The sequence below is a fragment of the Juglans microcarpa x Juglans regia genome, chromosome 5D, assembly GCF_004785595.1.
Source record: "Juglans microcarpa x Juglans regia isolate MS1-56 chromosome 5D, Jm3101_v1.0, whole genome shotgun sequence".
Taxonomy (NCBI): domain Eukaryota; kingdom Viridiplantae; phylum Streptophyta; class Magnoliopsida; order Fagales; family Juglandaceae; genus Juglans; species Juglans microcarpa x Juglans regia.
This window is the reverse complement of record NC_054602.1, coordinates 30763088-30785651: the sequence shown is the minus strand read 5'-3', so window position 1 is coordinate 30785651 and position 22564 is coordinate 30763088. Positions and strand designations below refer to the sequence as shown.

Genomic DNA, 22564 nt, shown 5'->3' with positions numbered 1-22564 from the left:
TATAGTGTTAGGATTAAGGGTTCGAGAATGTTCTATCAGTATTTTTAAGTTTTGGAGCCGTCAGATTTCAAATGGAAACTGACGTGTTCAGATTGTTTTGATGTTTGCTTTCACCGTCCATGTCGACTCGTCTCCGGTCCTCCCCATAAATTGTATTTTTAAAAATAAAATCTATGTAATATAAAAAAATACTAAATCTATTAAAAATAAATTTATAATATTTTTTTTTTATAAAAAGGTAATGGATTTTGAACCTATATTTTTTTATTTGGAAAATCTAATCATATGTCATAAGGCTATTAAATTCTTGGTAAAAATAAATTCATAAATTAATATAACTTAATATAGTATATTAAATTTTAAAGTAGATTTAGGGTTGTTTGGATCCTTAACTACTCTTAACTGATCTCAACTCATCATTACAAACTTTTTAAATTCTAATATAAAATATAATAAACAATTCAATTTTTTAAAATTTTAAAATAATAATAATATTAAAAAATAATATTATAACAATATTTTTTCATCTCAACTCAACTCAGTTCAACATCCAAACGCAGCCTTAGGCTTTGTTTGGTTATTGAATTGAACTGAGTTCAGTTGAGATTAATCTAATTTTAAACTGAGTCTAACATCCAAACACCCAACTCTCAAATTACTAAACTTATCACAACTCAAAACCTTCTTACACATGGGACCCATAACTTTTTTCAACTTAAAATATCTTTATACGTGAGACCCATAACCTTTTTTAATTTCTGATAAAAAGTACTGAACTCATCTTAACATCTAAACATATTTTAAACTCAGTTTATATGGGTCTCACATAATTCTCTTTACTATTTAACTCACTACTATTCATAAAGAACTCAACTCAACTGAGTTCAGTTCAACATTCAAACACAACTTTAGTATATGGTTTCAGTTTGTGAATTTATTTTTATAAGATTTCTTTATAATTATAACACTTCTTTTATTAAAATTTCATATACATTAATTTTAGGGTTGTTATCTTTAAATTTTATCTTAGAAGCTGAGTTTGGACTCATTAACCAAAAAAAATCACTTCAAATAAGAGAGACACAAGAATTCTCTATAATAGTATCGCCCTATATTATTTAAACGCTCAATAAATATTGTAGTGCTCATTTCACATTTTTATCTCTTGTCAGATTAAAGTTTTCAAATCTAGACAGTGATTAAAAAGACTTCCAAGTTATTCAACAATGAGATTAAAGGTAGGTTGACCGGACTTTTTTTTTTATATATATAAATGCTATTCATTATTCTTACATTACATATCGGTCGTGATTTTTTATTTAAATACGAATATTTACATATAAATATGAGTATTTAAATAGATGAATAAAATAAATAAATTATATATTAATGTGTGGTGCGAATAATAATAAGTAGAATTTTCTTTTTTATTTATTAAAAGAGAAAAGGGGAAGTGTTCATGGGTTTCATGATAGGATTGGGGTATACACATTGCTTGGAATACGGGAAATGGGACTGATTCTCCCTCCACTCAATCGTCAAGTGATTCTAGTTGATGATAGTGATCACATGATATGACGAGGTAATTGAAGTAGATCACATATATCTTATAAAAAGATTACATATGACTTTGATGAATAAATAAACTATTCTTATAAATATCACAAAATAAATTTTTTCTAATATAACATGTGAATTCATCTATAATTTGTATGTACATTAGGATCATATTTATGAAGATTCAATAAGATTTGCAATTAGGATCGTAAATCCAATTATATTTGTGAATACTTTATTATTATTGCAATGTAAGAAATTCAAAGTTATGCAAATTAATACAAGTTGAATAAGTACATAGATTTTGATTTCTTTAAATAACGAATCTAAGCTTAATTAATTCGTTTATTAAAAAATCCTCATTTGTGTTAACATATCTTAATCAAGTTCGAATTCTTAAAATACAGGGCTATTTATTATAACTTTTTTGTTAAAAGAAATGATATTTACACTTATAAAATGTGCAAACATCGCACATTCTTTTTTAAGAAGTAAATAAATATAAAATTTTTATGAAAAAATTAATTTTTAATAATAAACCTCACTTTTTTTCAAAAAAAAAATGATATAACTACCGAAGATTTTTACCGATTATATGTATTGAAATGAGTATTTTTTAGCATTTGAGTTTTTATTTTATTTTTATTTTTTAGTATTGTATTTTTTATTTTTTGTATTTAAAAAAAATACACAAAAAATACTATAAGAAAACAAAAAATGAAAAAAAAATGCTTCAACACTGTCAGTACAAAAGGTCGTAGTATTTATCGGTGCATGTAGCATTATTCTTTTAAAAAAGAATACACGACGCTTATACAATTTATTATTATATTTAGAGCATTACTCTTTTACTAATTAGAATTTCATTAAAATAAATTAGAGTTGTAAGAGGAGGAATTAGGGAATTCTAATATAAACTTGAATAATTTGCTATTTATTATTTTTTATAGTGTTATATCTATATATCTATATTATTTTTTTCCCTTCTCGAAGTGTCCAGGTTTTATACAGTTGGAAATTAATGTGTTCAGGTCCGTAAGCCGTAAGTTTGGGGGCCCAACGACAACCCGTCAACAAAGGAAATGAAGATTCCTAAAGGAGGACGCGGAAGACTTTTTCTTTATTTTCTTAGCTGGCCACCTATAATGAGGGTGCATGTGCCTCTGGGCTCGGCCCAGCTTTAAACTATTCATGGACCATTCAGTGAGCGTGCTTCTTTAGGCTCAATCATTGAGGCCGAAAACAATTTTATTTTTATTTAAAAATATTGTATACAAAGAATATTCTTCATTTTTAGTAGATAAATAATAAACACAATTTAAAACGACAAGGGAAACTAGAGATAATCACAATAACTACATAAAAAGCATGCCCTTGTAGTCGCTTCAAATTCACTCGAGGAAGCTCCACTAGTGGCAAGTCTTCTTTTTGTTCTTTATTTCCGTTTTTTATTTGGTAAAGTTGGAAATTAAATAGTTTTGAAACTGAGTAATACTATACATCACACTTTTATCCTACTTTCATCTTACTATATAAAATGTGGCACATTTATTACCATTAGATGGTTGGTTATAAATGTGTCATATCTTATATAATGAGATAGTAATGTGGTGTATAAAATTTTCTTTTGAAATCCTAATGGTCTCTCATATTTGCTTTCGACTTGTGAATATGTCTTTTGCATATAAAAACTCATTTCCTTTACAAAATGAGGTGAGGGAGTTCCTCACACTCATCTTTCTCTCGCTACAATCTCTCCATTTAAAAGTTGAAGGCAATAAATGAGAAATTATCTTCCTTGTGCCTCCACCATGTCATGAAGGAATTCCCTCCCTCTCACTGTCACACTTCAGTTCATCTCAACAGTTGTGGATCGAAGTAATGATGGGCTCAGTATGGTTTGTAACAACCTGTGGCCTTATTAGTAGTTACTTAAGTAATCGTGGGTCGGGCATTGGCTCATCGTCTTTATGTTCTTTAAATATGGTAAGCCATTAAATCCAATTTAACTAATGGCGCATGACCATTAGTTAGCTACAAGTTGTCAGTATATGTAGTGTGTTTTCCCTTTTAGAAGGACATGTTAAATCTTAATCAAAAAGTTACTTTTCCTTTCCTACCTCATTCTTTCTTCTTCATCTTCCCTGGAGGTTGCTCCCCTTGAAGGAGTCTGATTCTAGAAAATTAACATAAGTATTTGAGGTGTGTTATAAATTGGTATCTAAGAGACACCAGTCTCCGTGTTATCAAAATTTATGAAAGAAATTTTTGCATCATTACTCAAAATTAAGGAGATGGTGGAACAACCTCAGCAATGCTATCAAGTTCTCCGGCAACATTTGAATGATTTTCGGGACAGCCACATTGAAACACACCAAGTATTCCGACAGTATGTAAACAAAATTGCGAGCAACTTTCAAGAAAGTTGCAACCAGTTGGAGGATCGAATCTGTGAAATACAGAAAGAAAAATATGCAGTTACTGTGGAAGAAAAAGAGAAAGGTCCAGAAGATTCGAGTTATCGTCAGGAAGAAGGACCTCAAAACAATCTGTTTGTTGGCTCACACTACTTGCAAAATCTCCTTCTCCACCATCAAAATCCCTACACTTACTTCTAACACTCGAGATGGGAGTTTGACCCCGGCGGGGGTGTCAACTTTCTGCCCTCACCACGAAAACCCATTCTCAAAATACAGTTTTTTCCTCCATTTTCAGCAATCATCAAAAACTCATTTTCATTTTCTACTTTGCCCCTCATTTTCCTTTCGACACCCATGTCCCTTGTCATTTTCCTCCACTCCTTCAACCTAACTTTCGCTTGGCACTCCCTCTTCAAATTCAGTTGCATATCAAACTTACAAACCTATCAACTCAGTCATATATCAGAGACCCCAACATCCCCAAAAATCACAAGCCCTAGTTTCTCAATCCAAAAAATCTCAATCTCCCACAATCTACGACAAGGACACCCAGTGAAAGTCTCTCACTAATGTCCTCCATGATCGGCTAGCCACCACAACCTCGCATGCTCCTTTATCTCTTTCGGTGGGGTCTTCATCTCGAAAAAGCCATTTACAAGAATCGCCAGAGTCTCTATCTCTTATAACAAATTGATGGCAGTGTTCCAAATACCCTAGCCATTGCAAAGTGTGAGGTTGTCAAACCTATGTTTGCAGCTACAAAGCACATATCTCAGATCTACAAGGCTACGGTCGGTGTAGAGGAGCTCTTAATCAAGTAACTTCTTAATTAAGATTCAACATGTCTTTCTAACAGGGAAAACCCACTACATATACTGACAACTTGTAGCTAACTAATGGCCACGCGCCATTAGTTATATTGGATTGAATGGCTTACCGTATTCTCTCTCTCTCTCTCTCTCTCTCTCTCTCCATAGCACTTCGGTCAGTGAAATGGTATTGAACTCCTTTCCTCCCAATGCCCTTTGGAGCACAAATTGTATTGCTCACAAAGATCCAAACATAGATGAGAATTCCTTCATGAGCATAGAAATTAGTGTACCCTTACCTACTCCAAAAAGACCACTAATAACAACTAATTTGTCACCATTGTCCCTCACGCCATTACTCCAAGGAACAACTTCATTCTCCAATATTTTTCTTAGTTTCCTAACAAATTGGGTATTCACCTCAAGAAACTATAAGCAATCATTTGGGGTAGAACCTGACACAATACGATTCACCAATTCGCCTCTTGTTTGATCAAAAATATGAATCCCAAGTGATAATGATGGTTCATCATTAACTCCCCCAATCAAATGTGCTTTGTTACCGATAACAGTGTTGTTTCACAACCTTGAGATTTTAAATCAAACCCATTTAAATCAAATATGCAGATCACCAAGAGGGCTAGCTGGCACTTCACCTATGGAGAACTCTATGCCTCCAATTCTAGAATTCTCTTGCCATTAAAAAAAAAAAACCCCCATTCAATGTAATCATGAGTACAAGTAACCCCCCATACACCTCAAAAATCCCAGCTGCTTTTTCATACAATGAACCATGCCAACAACAGTTTATAAGCATATTATAGGTGTACAAACTAGGGTTAAACCTCAGCACTCTTCATGCTAGCTAGAATATCCAAAATCTTATTCTAAGGCATACCCATTTTTCCATACACATTTAGAAAGACATTACAAATTATCAAAGTAGGCTCGCATCCCTTTTCTCCCATTTTCTTACAAAACTTTACAGCCTTATTTGGCAAAGAACACATCCTAGCACAGGTAATCAGAGTCAAGAATGTGACCCTATCAGATTTTACCTTCTCCCAAGCACTTCATCAAACAACTTCTCTTCTCTAGCCAAATCCCTATACTTTCCAAGTTTTTCATCAAGAATCACTTCCCTATTTGGTTTTAGAATCACATCATCTTGTTTCAAAATTTGTTCTTCTAAAGCCCCAAAAACTTCAGCATATATGTTTAAAAGCAAGACATATTAACCATAATTAATTGGGTCTACTTCACACAATTTTCTATGAGCAACCTTGCCCAGCTCAACGTTTTTGTGGATTCTACAAAGCCTCAAAACTTCAACAACTTCCTCATTTGGATTACGTGAATTCAACAACACCTTCGCAAGAGAAGTGTACCTTCCGTCATAGGGATGCCCCAACTCCAATGAGTGCACCACTTTTCTGCTCGTCATTATAGCCATATGTGCAGTAAGTTCCACCCATTATTGTCACCAAATCAATAATAAACATGTTAAGAAGATCAACTGCTGGCAGAAAAATATTGACACTGCAACGTAGTAACAGGTCACTAGCCTTGGAATGCCTTCTCGTCTTGCAATATCAACAGCATCACACACCACACACACAACACCAACAAGCAAATCAGATAAACATATTGTGTTCGAGGAGGGGTCGAATGCATTTCTCAAAGAAATTCTTTGCGCCACCGTCCCACTAATTTGATAAGTCTGCACTTCCACCATGACTGTCGCAGACTAGAACATCATAAGTATCGCCACCACAATCCCATCTTGCTTCCCTACACCAGAGTATTCTCCACAAGTTTCCCTCAGCATAATCTTGCCGTTCTCTTTCACCATTCTATGACTGCTAAGACAATAGTATGCATGAAGAAAAACAGCTAGATTCCAATTAGTTAAAGTAAAAGGCATCTGACCATTAAATTAGCTCCAGGCATAGCATGATTCTAGCCCCTTTGTCTTGGATGGAGTAGTAGAGTCATCAATGAAGTTAGAGAAGATGAAGGAATGTTATGATCTTGAGGGTAAAATGCTTAACCAAATAATATCTAACAATCCTAGGGCTTTTGAATCAATGATTGGGTCTTTAAAAATTACATTTTAATCCAGCCTATAGGTCGTCCCCTCCATGACTTGACCTCGTAACGTAGAACCTTACATTTCTCAAGGTTCTCTGTGCCATCGTCCCACTAATTTGAGAAGTTTGCACTTCCACCATGATTGCCGCAAACCAGAACATCATAAGTATCGCCACCACAGTCCCATCTTGCTTCCCTACACCAGAGTACTCTCCACAAGTTTCCCTCGGCACAATCTTGCCGTTCTCTTTCACCCTTCCATGATCACCAAGACAATTGTATGCATGGGGAAAATTAGCTGGATTCCAATTAGTTAAAGTAAAAAGCATCTGACCATAAATTAGCTCTAGGCATAACATGATTCTAGCCCCCTCTGTCTTGGATGGAGTAGTAGAGTCATCAGTGAAGTCAGAGAAGATGAAGGAATGTTATGATCGGGTTAAAAACTTAATCAAATTAGTATCTAACAGTCCTAGGACTTTTGGATCAAAGGTTGAGTCTTTAGAAATTACATTTTAATTCAGCCTATAGGTCACCCCCCTCCGTGACTTGAACTCGTGATGTAGAACCTTGCTCTGATACCAATTGTTAAAGACTCAACCATTTATCCAAAAGCCCTATGACTGTTGGATACTAATTTGATTAATTCTTTAACCTTCAGAATCATAACACTCACTTGCATCTCCGCATTTATAAGGTGGAGTTGTGGGGTGGGAAGATGTCCACCACCTCTGCACGTTTGGAGATCCCTCTCCAGTAGTCATTACATGAGTTATATGATTATTTATGATGAAGTTCCTTTTTTTTTTTTTATAATGATTGTTTGCATGTGGAAAGCAAGTATATCAACTTTTTTTCATTAAGGTAGGATTCTGGAACTTAAATTGTCCTGCATTACATGACTTGAATCTATTAAATTAAGAAATTGATTCTTGAAAATAAATGGTTGAAAAAAAAATACATGCCTTCTAAGATTCCCTTACATAAAAACTTTTTTGTTTCAAATTGCGTTTGTAGGGGAATACATAAATCACAATATTTGGAATTGAGTCAAAATCATAAGCTCTTTATATATATATATATATATTTATATATATATATATATATAATTGTGATCTTCATAATGATCATCATATATGTGTACGATATAGATGAACTTGTCATTAGAACTTCAAATTAATAAGACTACTTGGCAAGTTGCTTGAGGCTGATTCTATCCGACTCAATTTTGACTCGATTCGTTTATTAGATTAGTTATTTGTAAATATATCATGATTGATTGCTAAATAAAAAAGCTCATTTGAAGTTTGTAGAACTGGAAAATGTCTATTTAGCAAAACTATTCGAACAGTTTTCAAGCTGTTCGAATTGGCTACCTTTTAGTTCGAATGAATTATTTTCTATTCTAATAGTACTCAGTATAATATTTTACAACTTTCCATTTTATTTATATTCATTGTCTATTTTTTTATGAATAGTGAATTAATGGCATATGTTGGAAGGAAATGTGGGAGGGAGGGCCAACCTAGCGGTGAAACTAGTGAGCCAATGAGGCCGATATTGGTTGAGTGGGAGATCATTATAGAAGACTTCCACGATTTTGTTTAAGATCGGAGCCTATTATCTATTATAGCTTATAAAGAATGGAGCCCAATTTGTCAGCAGAAGGGGTGGCCTATCCTGACATGGTCAGTGAGTTTTATCGGACCATGGGTCAGATGAAGGCTAATGAGGAGTCCTTTTCGTTTGTTATTCGGGGAGTGAGTATTACTATCTTAGTAGACATTATTGTTGACTTTCTTAGGATCCCCTGTGAGCTTGGTGCATACCCTGCACAACAACCGGTAGATGGTGAAGATGTCATCGAGGATGAGGCTCCAACAGACGATGGTCCCACTCACGATGAGATTTGTTAGTTGATGAATGACGTTTCGAATCCTCCATATGATGGCAGCAAAGTGATAAAATAGGTTGATTATATCTCATTTTCTCAAGTGCTGAATTTGATTGTCTCCCATAATATTGATCTGAAGAAACACAAGACTGACTTCGGCATCGAACGGGCTCGATTTATGTTACGAATAGCACGAGAAGAGCCGATTGATCTACCTTCATACTTCCTCATCTGCATCCGATCTGAGTCACAGTATTCTAGTGGAGGTAGTCTACTATATGCATTGATGATCTCTAACCTCCTAGTCAAATCGGGGGTTGATGTGCTAATGACAAAGCGGAAGCAACCACAGATCGGGCTCCTTTACAAGATCGCCTTTAGCAAGAGTGAGGGCCACTTGTGGAAGACTCGCGTCAATGTTCCAACGGCACAAGATAGTATCACAAAGCGTGATCTAGCTTCTACTGATACTGATGTTGATAGATAGGGTGCAGGGGCTACTACCACAGAGATGCGATTTCTGCTTGCAGAGCATCAAACACTTTTGATCCAGGACATGGAGAGAATCGTGGAGAGGATCACTGCGCCCATCATGGTTCGACTGCAAGAGATTAAGGGACGCATTACTATCATCCAGGAGAACTTGGATAATCTTACACAGTAATTTTATTTTTTATTTGACCCTTTGTTTTTTTATCGAAAGTTGTCAATTTAATTATTTTATCGTTTTTATTTATTATATATAGCTAGCTTGTTTCTTATAAAAAATAATATTCCTTATTTTACTTATCAGTTCATGATAATATAAAAAATGACATTCCATAGAAGATAATGTTTTTTTAATTGTAAATTCTTATTTACCATAACAAAAGTCATTAATTAATTTTTAAATTAATTATATAAAATTTCTAGGACGACATATATGATATATTTTAATTTATAATAAATAATAATAAATCCGTATAGGTAGATTTTTTATCTTTTGAAAATGATAATTCATAGACTTAAATAATATTTATTTTTAAAATATTTGAATGTCTTTCAATAAATTTTTATAATTAAACTTATTTCGATTGTCTATGCTATCGTTCAAACGCCTCTTATGACAATTCAAACGGTTTATAACTCCGTTCAAACATAAAAGTATCGTTTGAACGCTATAGCAACCATCCCCGTCAGATTTATTTATAATTTCCCACCAAAAGCTTCATTCGAATGATTAAATATAGTGTTTGAATGGTTTCGAACTTTCCCCGGGTGAAATTGTGTATATGTTCCCACCACGACTATTATTCGAATAGTTATGTCAACATTCGAACGTGAATTAAAATATTCTTCGAACGTGTATGGGAATGGTTGAACAGTATTGCAATCATTCCCGCCATATTTATTTATAACTTTCCACCAAAAAATTAGTTTAAATGATTAAATATCTTGTTCGAATGGGTTTTTTTATACACTATATTTTGTCCTAGAAAGTCTAGTTCGAACAGATATTTGTATGTTGGAACGAAGCTAAAACTGCTTCCATGTTTTGAAACGCAATTTAATTTTCATCCCAAATAAGTACTTTTAGAGACGAAATATTTTAGGGATAAATTAAATTTTGTCTCTAAAAATCAAATTTCTTGTAGTGTCTAGGGGCCGGAGGGGAGACGAACTCGCTCACCCTTGCCTCTAGCTTTGGCCCATTGCATTGGAGATACCTTAAAAGCTGAAACTTGCTGCAGGTGAAGTTTTAGCAAGAGTGTTTAGGAGCTTTAAGAGCTGTTTAAGGCTATATTTGGCTACTTAATTTTATCTCAAAATTTTTCATAATTTCCTTCTCAAACATCTTTCAAATACAAAATACTTTTCAACTTTTTATCTAATCATTACAAAATTTTCAAACGTACAAACAAAATATAAAAAATAATATTACAACTTTTTTAAATTTTAAAACAAAATTAATATTAAAACAAAATTAACTTTATAATACTTATTCAACTTTCATTTCTCAAAATTCAATAAAACTTCTTAATTTAAACCATTTTATTACGTATTATTTACAAATTATTTTACTATTATTCATATAATCGTCATCTCTTCATCACCCAAGCATGCCCTAAATTCCTCGTTTCTTCTCGTGGTGTGGTCAAGTACTACTGCACAAATAGGTATGTTGGCACATTATGTTGCCAGATATGGAAGTTGTGCTGGCACCATAACCCAATATAAATATAGTATTTTATCTTCTTATCCAATTTGGGTGGTGTAAATAGTCAGCAAAGTTGCTTTGATTGGATTTAAGTCATAAGCCAATTTCTTGAGCTTTGTGTTTTTTGTTATTAATTTTTTAAATTTATATCAAACTCGATTTGAACACCTAGATTACAATTTCAAGTAGGAACTCTTGAAAATATACGTACATACTAGCTTGTTCTTTGGAAGACATGAGTGGTGCAGGTTTTCTTCGGTCGTTAAGTTTGCCCGATACCCATTTTTTTTTTTGGGGGGGGGGGGTGGTATAAAGGGAACTTAACTTATATTTCAAGACAAATTGATATTTATAACTAGTTATTTGTGATGAAAATGATTAATTACAACAAAAATGAGTAAATTCTCATCGTAAATGAGTCCATTAACTAAAGATCTCAACTGAGATGTTTGTATTAAAAGTTAATGAATTGGAGAAGTACTTGAAGAAGATCTCCACTCCCCTATATTAGAAAAGCGGTTCTTTGAAGAAGGGATGCGGAGTGAAGTGATGGCACGTGAGATCTATGCATATTCAAGCTGGTAACCTATTTATCTAAAGCTCCAAATGATAGAATAGTAATTGATGGATGAAAATGTGGATCTTGTTGCAAGGATTAATTTGCCAAATTGACTCATATGTGGTGTTATCTTACGAAATAAAACATAAAGAGAATGATGATTGCAAGCAAGAAAGACATTAGGACACTGAGCAACATAGCTACAACACACAAAGAAATGTATGCAACATCAAAAGCAGATATGAAGTACTTTGCAATGACCAAGAAATAGATGCAGTAGCCAAAGTTAAAATAAAGCACACTGCAATAGAAGAGAAGTGAAAAGCAACGGCAAAAAGAAGAAGGTATTGTCATAGAAAAGCAAGGGATCATATATGAATTACATGCCTGAACACAAAACAATGTCAAGAAATCAACATGTAAAGCACTGCCTAAACCATGTTCATGTCCATAAAGGTGCAGTCGATTACTTTTAACTAAATAAGAGATTAAAAGTTTGTTTTTAGAACTTTTCTTTTCTGCTTTTTGTAATATATATATAGCAGTAGCTCTTGTATCAAGAACATATCAATGAGAATGAGATTTTTCTCTACACTGCTTATTCATTTCGAGTTTCTATTCATGTTTTAACATGTTAAGGTAGCAAATGCAGAAATCTTAGATGAGATGAGATGATTTGTGAACAGTAGTGAGATTATTAGTTGAAATTAGATAAGATGATGTGAGATGAAACACTTCTGTATCCAAACGAACCCTAAATCTTCCATCTTCTATATATATAAAGATAAGAGGAAAGCTTGAAAATAAATATACATAGTACAATAAAAATGGCTAGAGATCAGGGGACTCCTCCCCACCCAAGCATGCATCAGGGGCTTTTAGGCAGTGACAAAAAAGTTTAGAAAGTCAACCGATCAAGCTTCACTCTTGTTTGTTTAATCACCAAAGAAAATGTCAATACATATTAATTCATATAATTAGATTACAGCTTCCCACCAGTTTAGTTTTTTTAGACAAATTATGATTTAACATATATATTATCAGACTGCATGGGAGAAGCATTGATTTAATAGAAACCCATCAGAACTTCACATAGCTTTAGGGTCGGTCCAAGGATAAGGCTAATTAGGCCATTTACTAAGGAAAATGCTAAATGTGGTCACTAAAAATTTACATATTCTTGTGGCATTTTAAAGTTTTTTTTCTTATTTATTTTTTCAATGAAAGTTATATACAGATGAAAAAACCAATATGTAAGTTTTTTGTGAATACAGTTAGGATTGCCATTACATTAAATAAGAGTTTTTACTTAATGTAATGTGTGCAAGACCTACTTTTAAATGAAGCCTTATTTTAAATAACTTTTCATGTTTGCAAGTCCCCTATACTAAATATTATACTTAATAAACAAAACCATACTTAATATAATAAATCATTTAAATCTTTAAATAATATCTCTTAGATTTTGCTAAATAGAGGCTTAAGACAAAATTTAAAATGGTGTTTCATTTTAAATTATTATATTTAATATAACATCTAAAAATTTTATTTAAACCTTTAAATAAACCCTCATTTCATTTAAAAAACTTAATATAATCATCTATATTTCATTATATTATAAGTAAAAACACACATTTTAAATTATACCTTAGGTCTCAATTTATATTGGGTTTCCCCGTCCTTACACACATTTTAAATTATACCTTAGGTCTCCACTCCACTATCGAGCGAACTCGCTAGGTCAAGCGACAGTCGAGCGAACTTTCTCTTTCTCGATTTCCTGCTCACTAACCAATCTCCCACTTGGAGACTGGTTCTTCACATGCCAGTCACTGTTTCCAGCCAAAACCTATCACCTCTGCAGTTCACAGCTCCCGTCTTCAAGTCAGAAAATGCACTAAAGTCGAGCCCGACTTCAATCTCTCACATACATCGCCCTAAGTTAGCACATCCATTGGACAACTCACAACTTCCACTGCATTAGGAGTATCTAGTCTCGAACCGATCCTAACAACCTTTGCCAACTTCCCCAGGCTTACACGAGGAACAGCAAAACTGACTCCATTTTCCTTTCTCATCTGTTTCACGCGATCAAGCCTACCTTTTTGCACTCTTGTATTTCCCTGCACATCACTAGACCCTGATGTTAAATACAAACAGTTAGATCTCTTACCATGCGCCAAGACCAGAGCTCCCTTAGCAATCTTCCACGCTCCTCGAGAGAAGCTACTGCATAACCGTTGTCATCAAGTTGTCCCACAGAGATCAGGCTTTTCTTTAGATTTAAAACGTGTCTGACTTGTTGTAAAGTCCACATGCCTCTGTTTGGAAGTGTGATGGGCACATCACCCACTCCCACTACATCCAGTGTCTCTCCATCCACTGCATACATCTTCCCAAAATCACCAGCAACATAATTCCACACGATCTCTCAATGTGAGGTGCTATGGAATGAAGCCCCTAAATCCAACACCCGATCATCAATCGGACTGTGCATTGCAAGAATTAAGGCATCTTGTATTTATTCAACCATTACATTCACAGCATCATTCTCAACACTTTCTTGATTGCTGCAGTATCTCTTGATATAGCCTGGCTTGCCACAACTCCAGTATGTGATATGCTACCCAGATCTTGTCTTACTCTTGCCTCTACACTTGGAACTTGACTTGTCATATCTTCTGGCCCGATTATCAACGTTCAATGCTGAACCCAAACCTGAGAACTCACCATAATCTCTTCTACGCACCTCTCCAGTAAGGATCATGTCATGTATGCCATCATAGTTCAATTTTATCTTGCCGGCTGAACTACTTATCACCATCCTCATGGCCTCCCAACTATTTGGCAATGATGCCAATAGAATCAACACTCTAATCTCGTCATCAAATTCAATCTCTACAGAAGATAATTGATTTGTGATCGAATTGAATTCATTCAAGTGTTGGGTAACAGACATACCTTCTGACATCTTGAGATTGAACAATATTTTCATCAGATGCACCTTGTTATTTATCGATGGCTTTTCATACATACCTAACAAAGTCACCATGAGATCCACCGTGGTTCTCTACTTAATAACATTGCGCACCGCTATTCTAGATAAGGTCAGTCGAACAACCTCTAGAACCAGTCGATCTAATAGATTCCAGTCAGCATCGTCCATGGTCTCCGGCTGATTTCCCAACAGTGGAAGATGAAGCCTCTTCTTATATAAATAGTTTTCGATCTGCATCCTCCAATACAGAAAGTCAGTGCCGTCAAACTTCTTGATCCTGGGTGCTTTTAATTTTTCTCCAGCTATCATTCGTAAGGGTGAAACGGGTTTAGTTCGGTTCGGTTTTGGATTTTTTTAGAACCGAACTGGTATATACTGCTTTTGAGATTTGAAGAACCGATACTGCACCAGTTACACCCCTAAATTGGTATTTTCGATTTTACCATTTTCAGTCTGATTTTTCTGGTATATTATATAGTATATTATAGTATATAATAATATAGTGATAATATATTGTAATATATTATAATTATTATTATAATTATATTATAGATTATATTGATATATTATAGTATATTATAATATATAGTGAGATAGTATTAGTATAACTATTAATACAAATAGTTATAGTCATAATATATAGTTATTTATATAGAATTTTAAAATTTAATATTATATTAATTAGTAATTTATCATATAATACAAAATTATTTTATATATAATTATATATAATATAAAAAATCATATAAAAATATTTTATACAATATAAGAAATTAATATATATATATATATATGAACCGATCCAGTGTTAGAAAAAGAAAAATTGAAACCAGATCAATTTTAACCAGTTTTGAGAAAAATGAAACCAGTACCAGTCTGATTTACCCTTTTTTTCACCTCTAATCGTTCTCATTCAGATCCAACTCTGACTCTTAATACCAATTGTTCTGCAAAACTTACACATCAACGATGGCAAAACAAATAAAAGCAAACAACAATCAAAATCACATGACACATAATTTATGTGGTTCGACAAAATGTCTGTGTCTGTAGAGTGGCAATACGGCCGAAGGCCTTTACCGAGGAGCTATGTCGTATTGCTTTGGTAAAAAAATGGGTATAGAATCACCTATTTGATGTCCTCTTAGATGCTCTCCTCGGGGAGGAAAATATAAGGGCCTTTTTACCTCCCCTTAGTCACACCGTTTTTTACGATAGCACCATTCCTATGCTGCTCAAAGCCATCCCGGCTCGGAAGCGTTCCTTGAATCTTCCTCCCACAGGAAGATGCCAATGTCTACAACCGCTTAGTGTCCCTTCCTAGATTTCCTTTGGGGCAATCCTCGGCACTAATTGAGGTACGACACCCTCTCTATTTGTGCCAGCCCCACGGCCAGCCCCATCTATCCATCCCTCGAATCCACCAATTAGGCAAGGGGGAAGAGTCCCTGCGGTGCTCGCCGCACCGACGGGCTCTTGCAGGTTTTCCAGGGGGGACTACATGCTTTCAATGCACTTCTATAGGGCCCTCTTGGAACTGGCTCCTTGTCGATCAACTCTGGTAGAACCTCCTCCTGAGTTCAACGTGGAGATGATCTCTTCCTCTCCATCCAAAGTGCAATCCGCCATCAAAGGTTAAGTCTTTGAGGGTGTTGCTGAGGATTGCACAGAAAGCTCCAACCTAGGCGTAGAGAGGACGTCTTCCCCAGAGTCCCCTTGCGCCCAGCCATCTTCTAGCTCACGGTGGCCTTGACAGAGGAACCTGTTGGGAGAGCTTTTGGAGGGAAAGGAATGGAGCCAAAGTTAGCTATGGTTCCTGACCTCGCTGCTGAGAAGACGATTGCTACTCTCACTCTCGTGCATGTCGTAAGGTCACCTGCTGTTGAAATTGAGATGAGATGGTCATGGAGACGAGAACTAAGGGAGAGAACCCGCGGAGCCCCAATTAGAAAGGGAAACCTCAAAGTCCTGGCGAGGGACTTTCTTCTGCCACCGAGGGCACCTTCTCTCACAGCCCTCCATCAACCCTGCAGAGAGGGATGCATGAATAGTTGAAGATGTGGAGGCAGTTACCCCACCATCCCTCAAAGAGATCCCAGTGGAGGCCATTCCTCAATCAGAAGTGGAAGGAGCTCGAGCAGAGTCCCTTGAATGGGTGACCAAGTTTTTGATGGACTTCTTCTCTGAGGTCTCTTGCATTGGTTTATTCTTTTTTGCCATCTTATCCATTAGGAATCCTATACTAACTATTCCCACATTTATTTTTATTGGCGATAGGGCGCATCCTAGCTGGCCGCTTTTATTATGGATGCCAAAGAAGGAGTTGATGGGGAGAACCAGGCCCTCCGCTCACTAGCACTACAGGCCCTGCAATGCGCCTTGGCAGAGAGGGAGGAGAAGGAGCGTCTGGAGGTGGACCTAATGAAAGCGCAGCTTGCTCACGAAAGTCAGAAGCATGCCGAATTGACTCGCAATGATGTCTTGACTAAGTCGATAGTGAGGATCTCGGTCAATGGGTCAGCTGATAAACTAACTGCGAAGGTGGTAGCTGAACCAAGCAACAAGAGTAATATATTCATCGAAAGTATAAAATTCTCTTAGAATAGAATTACCTGAACCAGAATCTCCTGAAGAGTTATCCCTTGAAGAGGAAAATGCACATGAAAATAATTAGATCTTGATATATTATGTGTACAAAAGAACTATTCAATAAAAATAAAATTATTGTCGACAACATATTTTCATTTAAAGTAACTCTTGATATCACCAAAAATGATGATGGAAATTAATCAAAAACTGTCGAAGAATGTCAACATAAAAACGATTGACCAAAATGAAAAAAAGAAAATCATGCATAATTGATGTCACTAGTAAAGCGTGAAGTATTTGAACATGTAATCCAAACACCTGAAGATATGATGGTAGCTTGATATAAGTAGCTATTTATACTTAAACGTAACAAGAAAAATGAAATTATGATATACAAAGCAAGACTAATTGCACAAGATTTCTCGTAGAAGCCTGGTATTGATTATAAAAAAAACATATTCCTATGGATGCAATTACATTCAAATTTTTTATTAATTTGGAAGTTACAGAAAGTTTGAATATATGTTTAATAGATGTTGTTACAACATATTTATATGGATAATTGAATAATGATATACTAGGCTTATGTGAGAAACCTCAAAGATATACCATCTTGGTATTGAATAATTATATATATATATATATATGAAAATTCTTGGAAGATATAGATTGCCTAAAGCATTTAATTCAAAATTTTGAAGTATTTTTTCCATCATGCTACAAAGATTTTTATATAGGTTAAAGCAATAGGACAAATAAAATCTAATAAAAAAAGAATTTGAAAATAATCCAATTTGCCCCTATATTTTCACTAAAAAGTCAAATTCTAAATTTGCTATTGTTATGGTATATGTACATTATTTAAATCTTGTTGGGACTCCAGAAGAGCTCATGAAAATCATAAATTATTTAAAAAAATGAGTTTGAAATCAATGACTTGGAAAAAACAAAATTTTTTATTGGTTGGCAAATTGAGCACTTTTCAAATGGAATTATTGTCCATCAGTCAACATATACAGAAAAAGTTCTAAATACTTTTACATGGACAAACCTCATCCTTTAAGTACTTCAATGGTTGTCCAGTCACTTGATGTGAAAAATAACCTTTCTCGCCCTTAAGAAGATGATGAATAAATTTTGAATCTTGAAGTACCGTATCTAAGTGTAATTGGAGCATTAATGTATCTTGCAAATTGTACTTGACCTGATATTTCATTTTCAGTTAAGTTATTAACAACATACAGTTCTGCACCAACTCAAAAGTATTGGAATTGGGGCAAACATATCTACGCTACCTTCGTGGAATATATGACATGAGATTATATTATCCAAAATGATTGAATTCTCAATTAATTAGTTATGCAGACTCAAGTTACCTTTCTGATCTACATAAAGAAATCATAAACATGATACCTATTCACTTGTGGTGGTATTGTTATTTCATGAAAATTTGTCAAACAAACATTAGTTGTCACTTCTTCCAACCACTCAGAGATTATTGAAATTTATGAAGCAAGCTGTAAATGCATTTGGTTAAAATCAGTAATTTAACACATTCGAGAAAGTGTGGCTTATCCACAATAAAAAAATAAGCCAACAACATTATATGAAAATAATGCAGATTGTATTACACAAATCAGGAAAAGCTATATAAAAAGTGATAGAGCCAAACATATTTTATTAAAATTCTTTTATACACATAAGTTCTAGAAGAATGGTGATATTGATGTCAAGAAAATACGATCATGTGATAATTTGGTGAATATATTCACTAAGACATTATTAACTACAACATTTAAGAAGTTAGTATACAACATTGGAATGCGTCAATTCAAAAATCTTTCATCATAAAATATTGAAACTCTAAATACTTTTGAGGGGGAGAAAATACTTATACGGATTGTATTCTGTTTCTTTCGTTAAGGTTTTTTTTCATTGGGTTTTCCTTTACAAGGTTTTAACGAGTCAATCCTAAAGCATTCTAAGATAAACAAGAATGTTGTAATCTTTTTCATCTTTATTAATTTTTTCCTTCATTTTTTCTTTGGAAATGTTTTAACGAGACATGTTCATTGTGTATAGTCATTAAAGGGCAAAAAGAGTGTTATAAATGCATACATGAACTTAGTGGTTGAACATTTAGATTACACCTCTTAGAAATCTAGGTCATTCATGCATATTCTTAGAATTTCTAAATTCATAAATATATCTTATTAATTCATATATTATAATTTCATATTATTTATTAGCCTATACTTTTAGAAAATTATCTTATACAACATAAAAAATTCAAAATGAATAACCCAAAAAAATTAAATCTTATACTGTAATCTTTCAAGTTTTTCACTATTTTCATTTTTCAACAAGTATGTTTTTATATTTCATTATATTTTTTTTTTAAAGTGTAGTTTTTATGATAAGTAATGATATCTATACAACATATTTTACAATATACTTTATAATATCTATTATAAAATGAGAATATTTTTATAAAATGATATTATTTTTATAAAATATTTTATAAAATTATTTTTTATTTTAATATTTAATTACGTAATGTATTGTAAAACATGAGGTGTGTTTATTTTGTGGCTACGAAGGAATTGAATTTCACAGGGATTTTGGAATCCTAGGCACAGATTTTGTGGGCAAAATGACATGATAGTAGTCTATCGGGGGACCACACACATGGACTTCATTTTCAAACATAAATCCGACAACCACCGAATCAAAACTTAAAACAAAGCAACACAGACGGCTTTTATTTTCGCAGTTAGTACTTTGTCTTTGCACCTACCGGTAACTGTAAAGTGTAAACTCCAAAGGACGTTTGTTTAAAAGCCGTCTCAGATTCCGAAATCCCATCAACACCAAACCCCACCATTCCTCCTCTGCTCACGTCCTTCCTCTCCTATAAGTAAAGTATATCCCAAATTATAGAGCAAAGAACTAATATTTATTTATAAAAAAAAAAATCCAAAAAGTAAAAACAAATCATAATAATAATAGAAATGTGAAAGTCAAATACAAAACAGATATTTTCCTGTTTTTGAGTTTCAGATCATGCTTTCCGGTTTTTGGGTCTGTAAATTTCCAGGTTTTAATCCGAAGACGACTAGGGTTTAAGTGGCGATGTCTGTAGGAGTTTGCGGGAAGCGTGTTGGATTCGAAGAGATTTTCGGATCTTCGTCTCCGACGTCGTGCTCCGCTGCTAAGAGACCTAGGTGGTCGAGTTTCGGATCCGGGTCCGAAGACACGGTCTCTCTTCTGCTTCAAATGTTCCCTGACTTGGACCCTGAGGTATTTTTTCTGTGATTTTTAGATATTTTGTTATTTCTTTCCCTAGAATCAAACACCCTGCAGCTAGAATTTTTATTGCACATTAGAAAGAGTTGTTCTTGTTTAAATCAGTAATATTATGCTTTGGTGTTGCGTATGAATTGCATTTCGTCAAATTTATAATTCCTTAAAAAATATGCTAACATAGCGGTTTTTCTTCACTTTGTAATAAAAATGGAATTTTATTATCAGTGGTTTTCTGGACTCGAGATGTTTGGGGTGTGCTAAACCATATTTAGTTAGCACTAATGTTGTTACCTATACTGGTATAATTATATACATTTCTTGCATTCTTGATATCCAGAAATATGCAATTAACGCGTGCTTTATTGGGAAAAAAAAAAAAAAGGAAGATGTTGGCCAGAGATAGGAGAATATGTCAGAGTTATCACTTTTCTAGTAAAATTTCTTGAAGTTTAGATTTAATGGTCTGAATATTTTCTTTTTCTTTGTATTAGTTGGTGGAAACAGTTTGTAGAAATCACAATCATAAGGTTGAAGATGCTATTGAGAGTCTACGTGCACTTTCTTTTACTGATGTTAGTGCAAGAAATCAATCACAAAGCTTCGATTCCACAACTTTTGTTAATTGTGGTAACGTTCCTGGTCAAAGCACAGCTACCTGTAAGTTGTTTATCATATTTTCCTTAATTAGTTTTCTTAGCCATTGGATTAATTTCCTTAAATGTATCTGCGGTAGGCTTAGACCACGTTTCCTTCTTTTGGATGTGTATTAACCAGGCAGTCATATATCAGATCAGCAAGTTGAAGATGTAAAGGAAATGAGATCAACCATTAGTTATGGAAATTCGATAGACAGTTCCAAATGGGTGGATTTGTTCGTGCACGAGATGATGAATGCAACAGATTTTGATGATGCCAGGGGCCGTGCAGCAAGAATTCTGGAGGCTTTTGAACAAAGTATAACTGCTCCCTCGAAGGCATCAGAGGAGGTAATAAAAGGCGTACTTCTCTAAATCTTCTCTGTATGAGGGGGATACCAAATTGTAATGCTCCCTGCTGTTTCAATTATGTATAATTACCTCTGTACTCTTATCTTCATGGAGCAGCTGGAGCATGCTTCTTTAAAGGAACATCTGCAGAGCTTGTTAAATGACAATCAGATTTTAAAGAGAGCGGTTGCAATCCAGCACGACCGCAATTTGGAGCATGAAGAGAGGACAAAGGGAATAGAACAGCAAAAACATTTGTTAAGCCAGTATCAAGAACAACTTCGAAGTCTCGAGGTGACCTTTTACCTTCTTGTCATTTCTGCAACATTTGAATGATTTAATATCGTATTTAGCATTGGTCAAATAGTATTGAGCTTGAATATTTTCTTGAGTCTGGATAGGAATCAACCTACATTTTGCTTTAGGTTCCCACTTGACATGTTTAATTTCAGGGAAGGCGTGCTTCTCCTCTCTTCCTGTCTATAGTATGTATGCCCTAGGCTTTGTCATGATGGTACTTCTGCTCTTCCGAGAGTAATATGGATTGTCTGAAGAATATTATAGCCAAGAAGTTTCAGAACTAGATCAATTGTCCATATTGTTGCCCAGTGTTGTTTTATTGATAGGCAACATTGAAATTTGGGACAAGTAGTGGGTTTGATTGTGTGTCATCATATGTTTTGGCTTCAAACTCAATAATTCATCATGCTGATAGATTAGAACAACAAAATCATACGGATAAATTGTCCTTGAGCTTCCCTGAGTAAGTAGGAACTCTTATATGGGGATCCATGACATTTTTACACTAGGTGACCATAAGAGGTGACAGTAATTTCTTCTTTTGATACAGCTTACCAACTACAGCTTGAAGCTTGATCTACAGAGGGCACAAGGGCAATTTCACCCATACTGAGGTTGTGTGTGTTTCATCACTTGATTTGCTGTTTCCCATTATATCTATTTAGTTTTTTTTTCTATTTTAATATCACAGAGTATTGAGCATCATTAAGACCCATACAGTATTGTAGTGCGTTCAGCCATTACCTAAATCCAAGCCAAGCACACTTTGGCAGTTTGTGTGGAAGTTTCAGTATAGCTAATTAATGGTTTAGTGTGATACAAGTATTTTATTTCTAATGTGAAAAGCGTTCTTTCCAA

The 22564-nt window shown here is 34.3% G+C and overlaps 1 protein-coding gene and 1 long non-coding RNA gene across 2 annotated transcripts; one reads left to right on the top strand and one right to left on the bottom strand.

Annotated features, from left to right (window-relative positions):
• Positions 1–697: 697 nt before the first annotated feature.
• LOC121264414 lies at positions 698–15492 on the bottom strand. Its single transcript, XR_005940494.1, has 3 exons — positions 15482–15492; positions 12281–12287; positions 698–906 (listed from the first exon to the last, which is right to left on the bottom strand). It is a non-coding gene; the product is annotated as an uncharacterized LOC121264414 (long non-coding RNA).
• Positions 15493–19970: 4478 nt separating this feature from the next.
• On the top strand, positions 19971–22564 carry LOC121266282. The gene is made up of 5 exons (XM_041170064.1): positions 19971–20414; positions 20912–21077; positions 21195–21406; positions 21524–21700; positions 22257–22564. The coding sequence occupies exons 1-5, from the start codon at positions 20247–20249 to the stop codon at positions 22317–22319; spliced, it is 786 nt and encodes a 261-aa protein (XP_041025998.1). The 5' UTR covers positions 19971–20246; the 3' UTR covers positions 22320–22564.

What these genes read in the sequence shown, in the direction of transcription:
- LOC121266282 (XM_041170064.1), top strand. Translation starts at nt 20,247, where the DNA reads ATGTCTGTAGGAGTTTGCGGGAAGCGTGTTGGATTCGAAGAGATTTTC. An exon ending in TGGTCAAAGCACAGCTACCT is followed by an intron (nt 21,078 to 21,194) that starts GTAAGTTGTTTA and finishes TGTATTAACCAG; the next exon opens with GCAGTCATATATCAGATCAG. An exon ending in CCTCGAAGGCATCAGAGGAG is followed by an intron (nt 21,407 to 21,523) that starts GTAATAAAAGGC and finishes TTCATGGAGCAG; the next exon opens with CTGGAGCATGCTTCTTTAAA.